At 41.0% G+C, this 15,495-nt stretch overlaps 1 protein-coding gene across 2 annotated transcripts in view; it reads right to left on the reverse strand.

Annotated features, from left to right (window-relative positions):
* Positions 1–5,814, reverse strand: part of PDCD6IP (programmed cell death 6 interacting protein) — an 85,959-nt gene extending 80,145 nt beyond the window's left edge. For both annotated transcript variants that reach the window (XM_028107041.2, XM_028107040.2), the window contains exon 1: positions 5,455–5,814. In XM_028107041.2, the coding sequence (XP_027962842.1) occupies positions 5,455–5,663 (209 nt within the window). In that variant the 5' untranslated portion in view covers positions 5,664–5,814. The remainder of the gene's footprint in view (positions 1–5,454) is intronic.
* Between the last annotated feature and the right edge of the window lie 9,681 nt (positions 5,815–15,495).

The raw sequence follows: 15,495 nt of genomic DNA on the forward strand, positions 1-15,495 counted from the left end.
TTACAAGACTAGTTCCAACAACTGTACCTTTTACAAATGAAAACGATACTACCATAACACAACAAAGTAAACATTAACTCACAAGAGAATGACAAATTTAGAATTTTTACAAGACCTATATAAATGACTCAAGTTAATACAAAACTAAAATTACAAACTATTAAAAAAATAAATGTCAATGAAAATACTAATATCAAAACCAATGAATGTAGCCAAAAGCAGACTGAGAAAAAGCATACAATCCTAAAAATGTATTAGAAAAACAAAAGAGGGGAAAAGCTAACCACTCAATACAAAAAGAGGAAAAAGAAAAGTGAATGACAAAGGCGGAAAACAAACCAAAAAACATACACTTAAGATTTTTATTTATTTATTTGAGAGAGAGAGAGAGAGCATGGCGGGGGCAGAGGGATAAGCAGACTCCAGGCTGAGCAGGGGGCCCGACTTTGGGCTCCATCCCAGGACCTGAGATCATAACCTGAGCCGAAGTCAGACACTTAACCAACTGAGCCACCCAGGCGCCCCTTGACTTGCTTTAAAAAAATAAAAGGTAGCTCCAAAACCTTAGCAGATCTGATCGAGGGAGAAAATCACATGTAACACATGCACATTACGAATAAGAAAAAATTACAACTACCGATTATGAAAATAAAACATTTTGCAAGGACTTCTGTATGACAAACGGTATCATAAACACAATTAAGAAACAATACACAGGTGTGAATATTCCCAATATACATAATGGGAAAAGGGATAAATAACCAGAAAATATAAAAAAAAAAAAAAAATGCTAAAAATCAGTAAGAAAAAAAAAAAACAAGCAACCCAGAAAACGGGCAAAGAAAAAGAAAAGGCCATTCACAGAAAAAGAAACTAAGTGACCAGTAAATAAATATATGATGCTCTACCTCAGAGAAATCCGGGCAATGCAGCCGAAAACAAGATACCATCACTCATCCATCATTTCGCAAAAAGCAATAAATTAACTAGCAAGAATCCGCAAGGATGTGGAGGAACAAAAAACTCATATATGCCTGTTGATGGGAATATAAATTGATAAAACCACTGTGAAGAGCCAAAAATACAATAACTCTCTTCCAGTTAACCAGAGATCTGAATAAACATTCTTCTCTGTTACCTCCCAAAATTCCACTAAAAAAAAGGAATACGGGCGCCTGGGTGGCTCAGTCGGTTGAGCGACTGCCTTCGGCTCAGGTCATGATCCTGGAGTCCCGGGATCGAGTCCCGCATCGGGCTCCCTGCTCGGCGGGGAGTCTGCTTCTCCTCTGACCCTCCCCCCTCTCATGTGCTCTCTCTCTCTCAAATAAATAAATAAAATCTTTAAAAAAAAAAGAAATACAAATTTGAAAGATGTAAATGCACAAGGAGAAAGACAATGGGAAACAACACAATAGCATACAAGAGGTTTCAGAAATTTTCTAAAAGATGAAAAGTGGATGAATGAAGCAAAGAGAGAAAGCTGAAAATCTGACTGCCTAAAGGGGAGGAGCTAACAAAATGTAAGGCAAATTATCCCAGAGAAGCCAGAAGGGATCTGAATTAAGAAACATAAGGTACCACTCAAGAAAGGAATTTAGTGTGAGCCTGGGAACAGAAGGTATGGTTGAAAATCTTTGGAAGAAACCTTCAGGCTCCCACCTCCTGTACTCTGAGAAAAATGTTAGGGATATGAAGCACAGCTAAGGTGGGGATCAAGCTAAGTGGGGAGGAGGATGAGGCCTGAGAGGCTATGGTTGGGAGTGCTAACTGCCTGCATCATTATCTCTCCTTCTTCCTTACTAATGGAACCCCAGATTTCAGGTGGGTATATGGCTGCCATTAATAAAAATTTCCTTTTCTATCCTACCCTTCTAAGAGATGTGGATATATGTTAAGAGCCAATAACATATGAGCAGGGTGCTGTGGGGCAGTTTCCAGGAAACATTCTGGAAACTGAGCCCTCTGCCTCCTTTCTCCCTTCTTCTTTCCTATTATCTGAAACCTGGGTATGACTACTATCTGGGCCCTGAGAATGACGACTCTAGGTTTCACAGAGCAGATAGCTGGAAGACAATCGAGCCTGATGAACTTCACAGACCCACTATACCAGCCCCAGACCTATCCACCAACTTTTTACAGAGGAACACAATCATAATTTAACTCACTGATAATTTAAGATCTCGTATATGCAGCTAAATACAACCCTAATACAGGTATCACACTAAACCAGATAATATAAAAGACTGCATGTATGATGGCTGAAATCCCCAACCTCCATTCCCCTTGATCAAATTTCACAAAGCTGACAGCCAGGCTTTTTCATGGAAGGACACTGGAAGCTTTCTCTCTAAAAAAACCTAATTGCCACAAAAGACACAGACACTGATATCTGAAGTTTCCTTCACCAAAAAGCATGGTTCCTCTCTGATCACCCTAAAGTTTACCAAAGCTCTTCTAATCAATTTTCAGTTAAAGCCACTTTGTAATGGATGATGTTCATTCTCAATGATACTCATAAATGTATATTTTAGGAAATTTTAATACTAGTAATGATAAAAAAAGCAAGTCCATCACGGGACCTCTACATGGTGCTGTGTACTAGTACTCACCAAGCTAGCTTCCATTCTTTAGAAGTTAGCTCCAACCTTCTGATTCAAATTTTTTATTTAAAAGTTCATTAAGGGGCGCCTGGGTGGCTCAGTTGGTTAAGAGACTGCCTTCGGCTCAGGTCATGATCCTGGAGTCCGGGATCGAGTCCCACATCGGGCTCCCTGCTCGGCAGGCAGTCTGCTTCTCCCTCTGACCCTCCCCCCTCTCATGTGCTCTCTCTCTCAAATAAATAAATAAAATCTTTAAAAAAAATAAAATAAAAGTTCATTAAGTGGGGCACCTGGGTGGCTCAGTCAGGCGGACATCCGCTTTCGGCTCAGGTCATGATCCCGGAGTCCTGGGATCAAGCCCCGAGTAGGGCTCTCTGCTCAGCGGGAAGTCTGCTTCTCCCTCTCCCTGCCGCTCCCCCCTGCTTGTGCTCTCTCTCTCCCTTTTTCTCTTTTTCAAATAAATGGGCAAAATCTTTAAAAAAAAAAAAAGCTCATTAAGTTAGGAGCGCCTGGGTGGTTCAGTCAGTTAAGCGTCCAACTCTTAATTTCAGATCATGATCTCAGGGTCATGGGATGAGCCCTGCATCAGGCTCTGAGCTCAGCTGGCTCAGCGGGAGAGTCTGCTAGTCATTCTCTCCCACTCCCGCTCCCCTTCCCACAACTCGCACTTACACGTGCTCTAATAAATAAATAAACACTTTTAAAAAAAATAAAAGTTCACTACATTAAAAACATGTAAATTAATGTTCAGTTTATACAATTACCCAAATATAATTATTAAAGCAGATATTCCAGGGACACCTGGCTGGCTCAGCTCGTAAAGCATGCAACTCTGATCTCAGGGTCATGAGTTCAAGCCCACATTGGGTGTGGAGCCTACTTTTAAAAAAATAATAAAATTTTTAAAAAATTAAGGAAGATATTCTGCTTGCTTGATTGAATGAACATCTCACAACTGTTTGATTTTTACATACCCAAGGAACTTTTATATACACCTCCATGTTAAAATTTAATAGACTATAGTATACCTGTTAGGTTATCCTAACACACTAGAAGGGCCATAAGTGAAAAAATATATATAGATGTTCAATGAATGGGCTAGAAAAGGATAATATAGAAGTGACTGATGAAACATGGTTACTTTCAAAGAGACTATCTCCGGAACAGCCCTAGTACCTAGGAATAGTTCTCACATTTATGCCTGAAAAAAGAATAAAAGGATTGAAAAAATGAATGAAGTTTTAAAAGTTCACAGCAGAACCCTATCACAACCACCATCCACTATTGCCTCTTTTCTGTTAGTCTTAAAACTATGCACCAATTGTCTCTGAACCCTCCAAGCTCCTTAAAGGGTTGGGACCAAATTTAATCTACTTAACAAGACTGTTACCATAGTGTTAGTTATACCACATCCATGGTTTCTTAATATTACTAATGGAAAATCCTCACTGAATACTATTCCTGTCTGCATAAAAATCACTTTGGAGTTTTTTTAAAATATGTTAGTTCTAAAAAATGACTAAGAATTCCTAGGTTACCTTAACAAAATGCTCAAACTAAGTGATCAAACTAATGATCTTTGCAACCCAATAGTCATATCTTTAAAAATGACACCAAAGGGTCATAATCTCTCTGAGGAATCTATTCAGTAGACTCCTTTTGGGGAACCAGCCCTTCCCCCGTCCATATTAATAACGCTTTGATCCATGTGGGATGGAAAAGTTAAACCAGCAGAATGACTCAGACAAGGACAATTTAATTAGCCTATTTCCCCTATTTCCCACTATCATAAATGGGCATAAGTCAACCCAATCAGAGACCTCCCAAGGACTTTCACCAGAGATAAGGAGAAAAGCACTCTCTCATTTAAGATCCTGAGTATTAGGGACCACTGTAATCACAGTAGAGCTGCGGGAGACAATGTCTCCCAATACAGGAACAAAGCTCACCTAAATTTAGGGAATCATCACCAACAGAAGATGATCTCCAGTGATGTTTAAAGCTAAAGCAGCAGTATTCCTAGACTTTTGAGACACCAGAACAAACTAATCTGGGTTTTCTTTTCATCCTAATACAGCCGTTTCTCCTGTGAAACAAGGAGTTATGTTCTTACGTACCAAGTAGGCAAAAGAAAATTTTTAACGATAAAGTACTATAAAAATGTTGTCATCCTATCCGAAAAGTACCACAAACAGAACCCTCATTAAGTACAGCATGAGCTCAATAAGCATTTGTAAGATAACAAATTCACTCCCTTATGTGCATACCTGCTTGCGAACAAACTGATTTTAAGCAACTTATCTTGAACGTTCTGTCACTGGAGCTTAATTTCAAATAATCTCCGAACCTCTGGAATTCTCCGTCATTTGATTATGATGAACTTAAGAAGATAGCTCATTTCAAGTGAACATTTCAAGTGACGTTTGTTCCAGCGGCCCACTTCTCTCACTTCCCTCAAGCAACTACTATTATGAAATCTAAACCTGGCCAAGAAAGTTTAGCGATGATGCAAAAATGGGGGAAGGGTGGAGTCTCGGAGACCCCAAAGAAGTGAAGAAAATTATTTCCGGGAAAATGTGGCAAGACCGTTCCTCGCAGGTATACGAAGGACTGAGTCCCAGCCGACCAAGGGCTGGGGCGGGCCGGCAGGACGAGTGGGCAGCGTGGGTGGTGGCCTGCGGGGCCGCTCCTGCTCACCAGGAAGGAATGCAGACCACACCTACGCGCCCGGCCAAGCCAGGGCGGGGCGGCCCCGTCCGGCCGTGGGTGCGAGGGAGGGACGCGGGAAAGGCGGAGGAAGAAGCGGGGGCGGCAGGCCGCAGACCACCTCCCCATCGCTCGCCCCCGGGCCCACCTCAGAAGCGTCTCGAGAGCGCCCTCGTGCTTGTCCAGCGGGCGGCCGAGGGCAGCGCGGCGCAGCTTGCTGAGCTCCTCCGCCGCGCGGCAGTACTGGGCCTGCTCCTCCCCGCCGCTCGGGTACGTCTGCTGGATGAACTTCACCAGCGGCTTGGCCAGGTCCACCTCCGAGGTCTTTTTCAGCTGTACCGAGATAAACGTCGCCATGGCGAGGACCTCGGCCGCCGTTCGGGCCAAACAGACCGCGGGACGGCGACGAGAGTGGAGACGCGCGGACTAACCAGCTGGCGGACCGGCGGACCGACAACCCGACGGACGAGCTCTTCGCGGCTGCTTTGGATCCGGCCACTTCCGGGAGCTCCCGCGCAGGCGCACTCGGCGCGCCGCCTGAAGTCACGTGAGAGAGTCGGGGTGCGGGGGTCCAGTGCCGCTCGCCGGGGCCCAGCTCCGCTTGGGCTGCGTGGTAAGGAGCTGGCTTTTTTCGCAAGTGGAATTCTCCCTTTCCTGCTCACTGCCGTAGTGGGTGGACCGAGCGCTCTCACTAAAAGTAACTATTCCTCCGTCCGAACAACTGGTGAAGTACTGTTACTGCCATCTAGGAGAGTTTTCCGCGACCTGTCCAAGATCTTGCAGCCTCAGGGTTATTGTGACCTATGGTAGTTAATTCAACGGATTGCTGTATACAAGGACTGAGTGTACAGTGAGCCTGGTAGGCAAAGTCCTTGCCATTGTGCAGCTTACAGTCAAGTAAGGACACAGATACTAAGGTGGACAAAGCATGCAAACAACAGGGTGCTTGGAATGTAGGATATTATGGTCCCATGGAAGAACCTGATTTAAACAAGGTAAATAGAGAAGGCGTCTCTGAGAAGGTTAACTTAAAATGACCTGCAGTTTGAGAAGTGCTTGACGTTAGAAGAAGAGTGGCAAGGGAGAGCCTCCCAGACCAAGGGAGTGCAAGTACAAAGGCCCTAGGAGGCAAGCACTTCCCTTTTTCTGGGAGTTGAAGCAAACTGTGGCAAGAACTTAAAAACCACACGGGGAATGAAATGAAATAAAGTTGGAGTAACGAACTGAGTGTTGCTGGAGTGGTGGGGGGGTGGGAGGGATGGGGTGGCTGGGTGATAGACATTGGGGAGGGTATGTGCTATGGTGAGCGCTGTGAATTGTGCAAGACTGTTGAATCCAGATCTGTACTTCTGAAACAAATAATGCAACATATGTCAAAAAAAAAGAAAAAAGAAGAAGATAGCAGGAGGGGAAGACATACCATGAGAGACGATGGACTCTGAAAAACAAACAGGTTTCTAGAGGGGAGGAGGGTGGTGGGATGGGTTAGCCTGGTGATGGGTATTAAACAGGGCACATTCTGCGTGGAGCACTGGGTGTTATGCACAATGAATCATGGAACACTACATCAAAAACTAATGATGTAATGTATGGTGATTAACATAACAATAAAAATTTTTTTTAAAAAGTTGGAGGAGTAAGCAGGAATTAATCATTCAGAACCTTATGGGCCAAGTTAGAGAATTTGTATTATAGAATAAATGCAAAGGAGGCGATAAATGGGATAAGATAGAATTTACATTTTTAAAAGGCCACCCTGTGCATCAATCTGATACTGTCTCTCTCGATGGGATGTAGTATGAAGTATACACTATCATCGATGATGTATTCCAAGCAAAAATGTTTAACTTGAGTCTATCAAACCTTTGCATCCAACACACAATTTATTACAATACAGGTGGCTCAGTCAGTTAAGCATCTGCCTTCGGCTCTGGTCATGATCCCAGGGTCCTGGGAACAAGCCCCAGCTCGGGCTCCCTCCTCCATGGGGAGGCTGCTTCTCCCTCTCCCTGCTGCTCTACCTGCTTGTACTCCCCCTCTCTCTCCCTCTCTCCCTCTCTCTGTCAAATAAGTAAAATGTTTTAAAAAGAAGAAGTAATACAGGGGATAGAGGAGCAAATTAAATGATCCATAGGAAGTAACCAAACATCCAGGAGGTAGAACATTCTACAGAATAACTGGCCCTATCTCTTCAACAATGTATTGTTAGGAAAAAACCCACTGCTAGTATGAAAAGAAATTTAAGGTATACAAGAGTGGATTGAATCCTGGTATGAACAGACCACATTATAAAATGCATTTTCAAGACAGTTAAAGAAATTTCCATATAGATTGAGTGTAAGATAAAAATGTATTGCCATCAAAAAATGGAGATTATTAACTGAAAAGAGCAAGTCACAGCACAGTATATATGTTACAGTATCTCACTTTGGTTACAGATGCAAAATATGTGTATTTGTGTACTACAAAAAGAAAAATCTAGGATTATACCATAAGGGTGTTAGCAGCTGTAATCTTTGGAAGTGGAAATATATTTTTTTCTTTATTTTTGTCTACCTTTTTTTAATAATCGTTGAATTTTGCTAAGTTTCTTAATTTTTTATTGAAGTATAGCTTAAACACAATATTACATTAGTTTCAGGTGTACAATATAATGATTTGACAAGTCTGCAAATTATGCTATGCTCACCACAAGTGTAGCTACCATCTGTCACCATACAATGCTGTTACAATACCATTGACTCTATCCCCTAGGTTGTACCTTTTATCCCGTGACTTATTCATTCCGTAACTGGAAGCCTGTCTCCCACTCCCCTTCCCCCATTTTGCCCATCCCCCACGCCCTCCCCTGACAACCATCAGTTCTCTGTATTTATGGGTTTTGCGTATCTTTTCTGTGTAATTTTTTTACAGCGTATATACTCCTTTTGTTATAAAAGTTTATTTTACCAAATTTTCATTTTTTAATAAAAGATTCTAGGTTAAAATAAAATAGCCACTTGGCTGCTATGTAGAGAATGCATTAAAGAAAGGCAAGGTGGAACTAAGGAGGCAAGTCATGAGATCATGTCAGAAATCCAGGCAAGAGATCATGAAAGCTAACATTAGCAGGAGTGAGCTAAATTGATGTGTTTTTGAGTTACAAATTGAAGAATTTACTGATAATCAGGATAGGAAGTTGAAGAGAAGGGAGTGATCAAGGAGGCTCCTGGTTTGGGTGCCTGAACTTCTGAATGGCCAGTAGAATCACTTACTGATACGAGGAAAACTGATATATCATCCACTGATGGGGGCAGGGGGTGGGGAGTGTTTGTATCCCGCTATCAAGTGGAGTCAATAAATTGACAATTGGGTTTATGGGATTAGAGCTTCAGAGAGAGGTCTTGTTTGGGAATCAGCAGTCAGCATACAAATTAATTTTAAACCCCTGAGACTATAAAGGAACACAAAGAAATAGAAATAGACCAGAAGCTATCAATTAGGTAAGATAGGATCAGATTAGGTGTATTTTTAAGGCAGAAGATGATGGAGTATCTTGTAGGTTGGTTGACAGAACTGATGTACTGGAGAGAGAATGAAGATTAAGAAGACCCTGAGGAGCAAAGCACATGAAAGGAGGAGAGGAAAGGGTAACCATAACTGGGAGGGTAGAAGGGAGGAATTAACTGTCAAAAAGATGTAGGATAAATCATTTGTTGAAGCAGATGGGGAATGAACATAGATGTGGCTAACTGTATGGCATTGGTCAAGGGAAGATTAAGGTGATCCTGTCTGATGGAACTTAAAATAAAATCCAAACTCCTTATCACAGCATGATCTGTTTCTGCATATCTCTTCAATTTCATATTCTGCCACTTGTTCTCTAAGTCACATTGGTCTTATTTCAGTTTCTTGAATTCACTAAGATCTTTCTTTCCACATGTGACTTAGAATACTTCCCCCCTCACTTCCCCCCTCACTTTCTTCATATATAAGTTGAAATGTTTCCTCCCCATCATACCATTTAGATTCCCCCCTTGTTAATATCTAACTCAGCCATTGTTTATTGCCTTCCAAACACTTATCCTAACTAGCAAGGATTTTTGTGGCTGTTGATTGAATTTTTGTCTGACTTACCCACTAGAACATAAGGTCTATAAGGCAAAATTGTGTTTTTTAAAATACTGTTATATACAGCATGATTGGCACTCAGTAAATATTTTTAAATGAGTAAATGGGTTTCACTGCTTGTAAAAAAAAAATTTTAGATCTCTACTGTCAAAGCAACACACCTTTCTCAATAACAGATACCCTCATTAATTTGGCAATAAGCCAGTATAGTTAATTAGGCACGAATCATTAATTAGGCAGTATTGCGGCGCCTGGGTGGCTCAGTCATTAGGCGTCGCCTTCAGCTCAGGTCATGATCCCAGGGTGCTGGGATCGAGCTCCGCATCGGGCTCCCTGCTCAGTGGGAAACCTGCTTCTCCCTCTCCCATTCCCCCTGCTTGTGTTCCCTCTCTCACTGTGTCTCTCTTCTGTCAAATAAATAAATAAATAAAATCTTTTAAAAAATAGTAATAATAACTAGGCAATAGCTCAGTGGCCAAAGAAGGATGGCATATTAGGATAGGCTAGCTTTGTGTTCTGATAATCAACAATTTCAAAATCTCAGTATCTTAACATAGTAAACATTTGTCCCTTCGGCACACAAAGTCTTGTATAAGACAGGAGGCTAATTATCTCAACCTGAGATGCCACTTTCAAAAGGGAATAGGAAATCTATGGCATCACGCAGCAGCTCTTCACTGCCTCAGCCTTCACTTCCACTTGCATTCCACTGGCTAGAACCTCTCATTTGGCCCCATCAAACTACAGTAGGACTGGGAAGGGTAATCTTCGTGCCCAGGAAGAAGGGGTGGGCTGGATATTAAGGCACACCAGTAATGCATTCCAAGGATGAGTTTCACTGCTTCCAGACTTACTTAGTGGGGTAACATTGATTTTCCATCTGTGTAATCAAACTCCATAAAATACATTCTTAGAGTATAGTAATCTCAGTGTAATGTTTGCAGAGATATTAAATCAGTAGATTTTCCTCCCTGATAATCTCTCATTCTGGTAGGCCCATCATTACCCCCACTGATTGAACCAATGACAATAAATGCCTCTTTGGACAGATAGAACCCCGCTGAAAATGGGTAAGTTTCAAAACAGAGTTTTTGAAGTCCATATTGAGACAACAGCCTGAAAGTAAGCACTTGTGATTTTTGGAGGAGTCAAGCTTTGTTGTTGTTGTTGCTGCTGTTCTTGTTTTTTTAAGATTGATTGATTGATTGATTTAAAAGACAAAGAGAGTGAGCAGGGAGAGGGGCAGAGGGAGAAGGAGAGAAGCAGACTCCCTGATGGGCTCAATCCCAGGAACCTGACCTGAGCTGAAATCAAGAGTGGAACACTTAACCAACTGAGCCACCCAGGAGCCCCTGGAGTCAACCTTTGTTGAGGAAAGAGACATAAAATCCAAGCCCAGAAGGCCACAATACAGAGTTTTTTAAGTGAATGAGAGAGTAAATAGGACAAGGGTTTGATGGAAGGAAAGTTCCTGCAGTATAAGAAAGAGAAAGGCCTTTGGGTGCTGAGAAGGAAGGGTCTGAGAGAGAGTGAAGGGCAGAAGGTAAATGAGGTGTCCTCACTTCCTCACTCCACACTCTCTAGTGTTGGGTAGATAGGATACAGGGGAGGGCCTCAAGGAAAGGAGATGAGTAGAAACAAAGAGACAATGAAATCAAGAACAGCAAGAATGGTACCCCCATGTCTCCTGGGGAGACACATCCTGTGTAAGGAATGGAAAGCAGGGAATGGTGTGGGGCAGGGACACTAGGTTTTTGCAATATGCAATAGAGAACTATTTGTCTCTTTAATCTTTTTACATATTTAATTTCCAAAAAAGTAAAAAATGTATGCAAAAAAAGAAAGTCGTTTTTCACATATGGGTGTGTAAATTTTGTCCACATGGCACCAAAATTTTTTTATCTAAATTCAATGAACATATAGTATATTATTAGTTTTAGAGATAGAGTTCAGTGATTCATCAGTCTTACATAATACCCAGTGCTCATTACATCACTTGCCTTCCTTAATGTCCAATACCCAGTTACTCCATCCTCCTTTCCTTTCCCTCCAGCAACCCTCAGTTTGTTTCCTATGATTAAGAGTCTCTTATGGGGGCGCCTGGGTGGCTCAGTCATTAAGCATCTGCCTTCGGCTCAGGTCATGATCCTAGGGTCCTGGGATTGAGCCCCACATCGGGCTTCCTGCTCAGTGAGGAGCCTGCTTCTCCCTCTCCCACTCCCCGTGCTTGTGTTCCCTCTCTCGCTGTGTCTCTCTCTGTCAAAAAAATAAAATCTTTAAAAAAAAAAAAAGAGTCTCTTATGGTTTGTCTCCCTCTCTGGTTTTGTCTTGTTTTATTTTTCCCTCCCTTGCCCTATGATCTCTGTTTTGTTTCTTAAATTCCACATATGAGTGAGATCATATGATAATTGCCTTTCTCTGATTGACTTATTTCCCTTAGCGTAATACCATCTAGTTCCATCCATGTCATTGCAAATGCCAAGATCTCATTTTTTTTGATGGCCGAGTAATATTCCATTATACACACACACACACACACACACACACACACACACACACACACACACACACACACCACATCTTTATCCATTCATCTGTTGATGGACATCTGGGCTCTTTCCATAGTTTGGCTATTGTGGAAATTGCTGCTATAAACATTGGGGTGCAATTGCCCCTTTGGATCACTACATTTGTATCTTTGGGGTAATACCCAGTAGTGCAATTTTTGGGTCATAGAGTGCTCTACTTTCAACTTTTTCAGGAACCTCCATACTGTTTTCTGGAGTGGCTATACCAGCTCGCATTTCTACCAACAGTGTAAGAGGGTTCCCCATTCTCCACATCTTTGCCAATATCCGTTGTTTCCTGACTTGTTAATTTTAGCCATTTTGACAGGTGTGAGGTGGTATCTCTTTGTGGTTTTCATTTGTATTTCCCTGATGCCCAATGATGTGCAGCATTTTTTCATGTCTGTTGGCCATTTGTATGTCTTCTTTGCAGAAATGTCTGTTCGCGTCTTCTTCCCATTTCTTGACTGGATTATTCCTTGGGTGCTGAATTTGATAAGTTCTTTATAGATTTTGGATATTAACCCTTTATCTGATCAGACATTTGCAAATATCTTATCCCATTCAGTCGGCTGTCTTTTGGTTTTGTTGACTGTTTCCTTTGCTGTGCAAAAACTTTTTATCTTGATGAAGTTCCAGTAGTTCATTTTTGCCTTTGTTTTCCTTGCCTCTAGAGACGTGTCTAGTAAGCAGTTGCTGTGGCTGAGGTCACAGGGGTTGCTGCCTGTGTTCTCCTCTAGGATTTTGATGGATTCCTGTCTTACATTTAGGTCTTTTATCCATTTTGAGTCTATTTTTGTGCATGGTGTAAGAGAATGGTCCAGTTTCATTCTTCTGCATGTGGCTGTCCAATTTTCCCAACACCATTTGTTGAAGAGACTGTCTTTTTTCCATTGTTCCTGCTTTGCAAAGATTAGTTAACCATAGAGTTGAGGGTCCATTTCTGTAGTCTATTCTGTTCCACTGGCCTATGTGTCTGTTTTTGTGCCAGTACCATACTATCTTGGTGATTACAGCTTTATAATAGAGCTTGAAGTCCAGAACTGTGATGCCACCAGTTTTGGTTTTCTTTTTCAACATTCCTTTGGCTATTCGGGGTCTTTTCTGGTTCCATACAAATTTTAGGATTATTTGTTCCAGCTCTTTGAAAAGTTGATGGTATTTTGAAAGGGATTGCATTGAATGTGTAGATTGCTGTAGGTAGCATGGACATTTTAACAATATTTATTCTTCCAATCCATGAGCATGGAATCTTTTTCCATTTGTTTGTGTCTTCTGCAATTTCTTTCATGAGTATTCTATAGTTTTCTGACTACAGATACTTTGCCTTTTGTTAGGTTTATTCCTAGGTATCTTATGGGTTTTGGTGCAATTGTAAATGGGATAGACTCCCTAATTTCTCTTTCTTCTGTCTCATTATTATAGCACCAAAGTTTTTAAAGAGAAATAGGGAAGCCATTAAGCCTTTTATCTAGAATTACTCCCTAGGTAAGCTCACTCTCATCCTATATACTACTGCTCATATTTCCATCAGTTGCCAGTTCTCTAATACCATTCACAGCTATTGAAATAACTACTGCCCCTTGCCACCAGAGTCTCTCCTAAATGAGTCACTTCTAAGAATAAAGTATCAGAATTATTTTTTAAATGCTTTATAGAATAGAAATAAATATTTCTGGAGAGCTGAAAATTATCTGGTGAGCATCTCAACATTGAGGGCATGTTTCAAGACTTATTTTCACTAAAATCCAATCTTTGTTTAAGTATTTCAAGTTGAAAGAGCAGCACCCTCACCCTCTCACCATGACTTTTGTTATTAATTTGCTTTTACAGCTATATAAGAAAGTGTCTTTAGTCTGTTCCCTGAGGCTCTGTTGGCTCTGTTTCAGATTCAGGGAGCTGTCAGTAAGTGTTATTAGTTTCTCTTCATATTAAACACACTTGAGTTTCTCTGTAAGAAAATTATGCATGTACATAGAGTACGTGTATCTTTGCTTATTTAATATTTATGACCTTGTGCTAAAAAACAAATCCTATAAGCTTCATGGTACAAAGCATCAGTAACATTTGGATGACCATACTAAGTTATTCAGCAAATATCTCTGAGCTCCCACTGTATGCCAACCAAAATTTAAATCAAGAGAATTCTGTAACTAACCTACCAATCTATTGTATATAGTTACAGAGGTCCTGACTCCACCCTCACAGAGGATAGTTTGGGAGATAGTTCATAGAAGAGGTCTAGGAGAACAGTTAAAGGAAATCCTAAGACAGCAGCTGTGCAACAGACCTAAAAAGTAGCCAGCCCAGATTAAAGCAAAAGGATGAAGGGCTCCAGAAGGAAGGTCCCAAAGAGAAAAAAAAAGAAAGATTGGTGGGATTAGATACACTACCTGATATGATGGAGGTTTCAGGAAAAAAATATTATCAGGAAGAAGGAAAGAATGACAGTGATACTCTAAGAAAAAAGACTGAGCAAGTAAGGAAATAAATCTTAGTATATAGCCTAGTATACTATTAACAAAATATACAGTCATATAAACACTATTTTTTTTAAGATTTTATTTTTAAGTAATCTCTATACCCAACATGGGGCTCAAACTTATGACCCTGAGATCCAGAGTCACATGCCCTACTGACTGAGCCAGCCAGGTGCCCCTAAACACTAATTTTTTAAGGTCATGTCCACCAGTTTTCTTCCTGGAAAAATTACTATTTTCTCTTGTAATTAACAAGTAATTAACAAGTAATTTGTAATAATATCCTGTGAGACTATATAAATATATTGCTTCTCATTAAACATTTCCACTATTTTTTTCATGCTTTGATTCTTGCCTGAACCTATTATTGCTATGATGGTTGCAAAATGGAAATTTTCTTATCCACCATTCCTCCTATATTAGTTGGCATTATTTTGTACAGAAGAGTTTCCCTTTTTCTCCCATTTACTTATTAATTCAGTTATATATTTATATCAGTATGGACTCATGGATTTTTATTCAGTAGATCATAATCTATTCCTATCATGATGTATTTTGATACTCTGTTTTGTCAATGGAAGCAACTTCAGGCTGGTTCCTACATTCTTTTTTTTTTTTTTAAAGATTTTATTTATTTCTTTGAGAGAGAGCACAAGTAGGGGGAGCAGCAGAGGGCGAGGGAGAAGCAGGCTCCCAATATGAGCCTTGATCCAAGAACCTGGGGATCATGACCTGGGCCCAAGGCAGACGATTAACTGACTGAGCCACCCAGGCGCCCCTTCTATGTTCTTTTACCCCCAACATTTGAATTTAAAATTTCAGGGGCACCTGGTTGACTCAGTCTGTTGAGCATCAGACTCTTGGTTTAGCTCAGGTCATGATTTAAGGGCCCTGGGATTGAGCCCTGCGTGGGGCTCAGCAGGGAGTCTGCTTCTCTCCCTCTCCCTCTGCCCCTCCCCCTGCCTGTTTGCACTTTCTCTCTCAAATAAATAAATCTTTTTTTTTAAGATTTCATTTATTTGACAGAGAGAG

The sequence above is a fragment of the Eumetopias jubatus genome, unplaced genomic scaffold (assembly GCF_037043125.1).
Source record: "Eumetopias jubatus isolate StellerSeaLion01/CBP00866 unplaced genomic scaffold, mEumJub1_p1.0 scaffold_1, whole genome shotgun sequence".
Taxonomy (NCBI): Eukaryota; Metazoa; Chordata; class Mammalia; order Carnivora; family Otariidae; genus Eumetopias; species Eumetopias jubatus.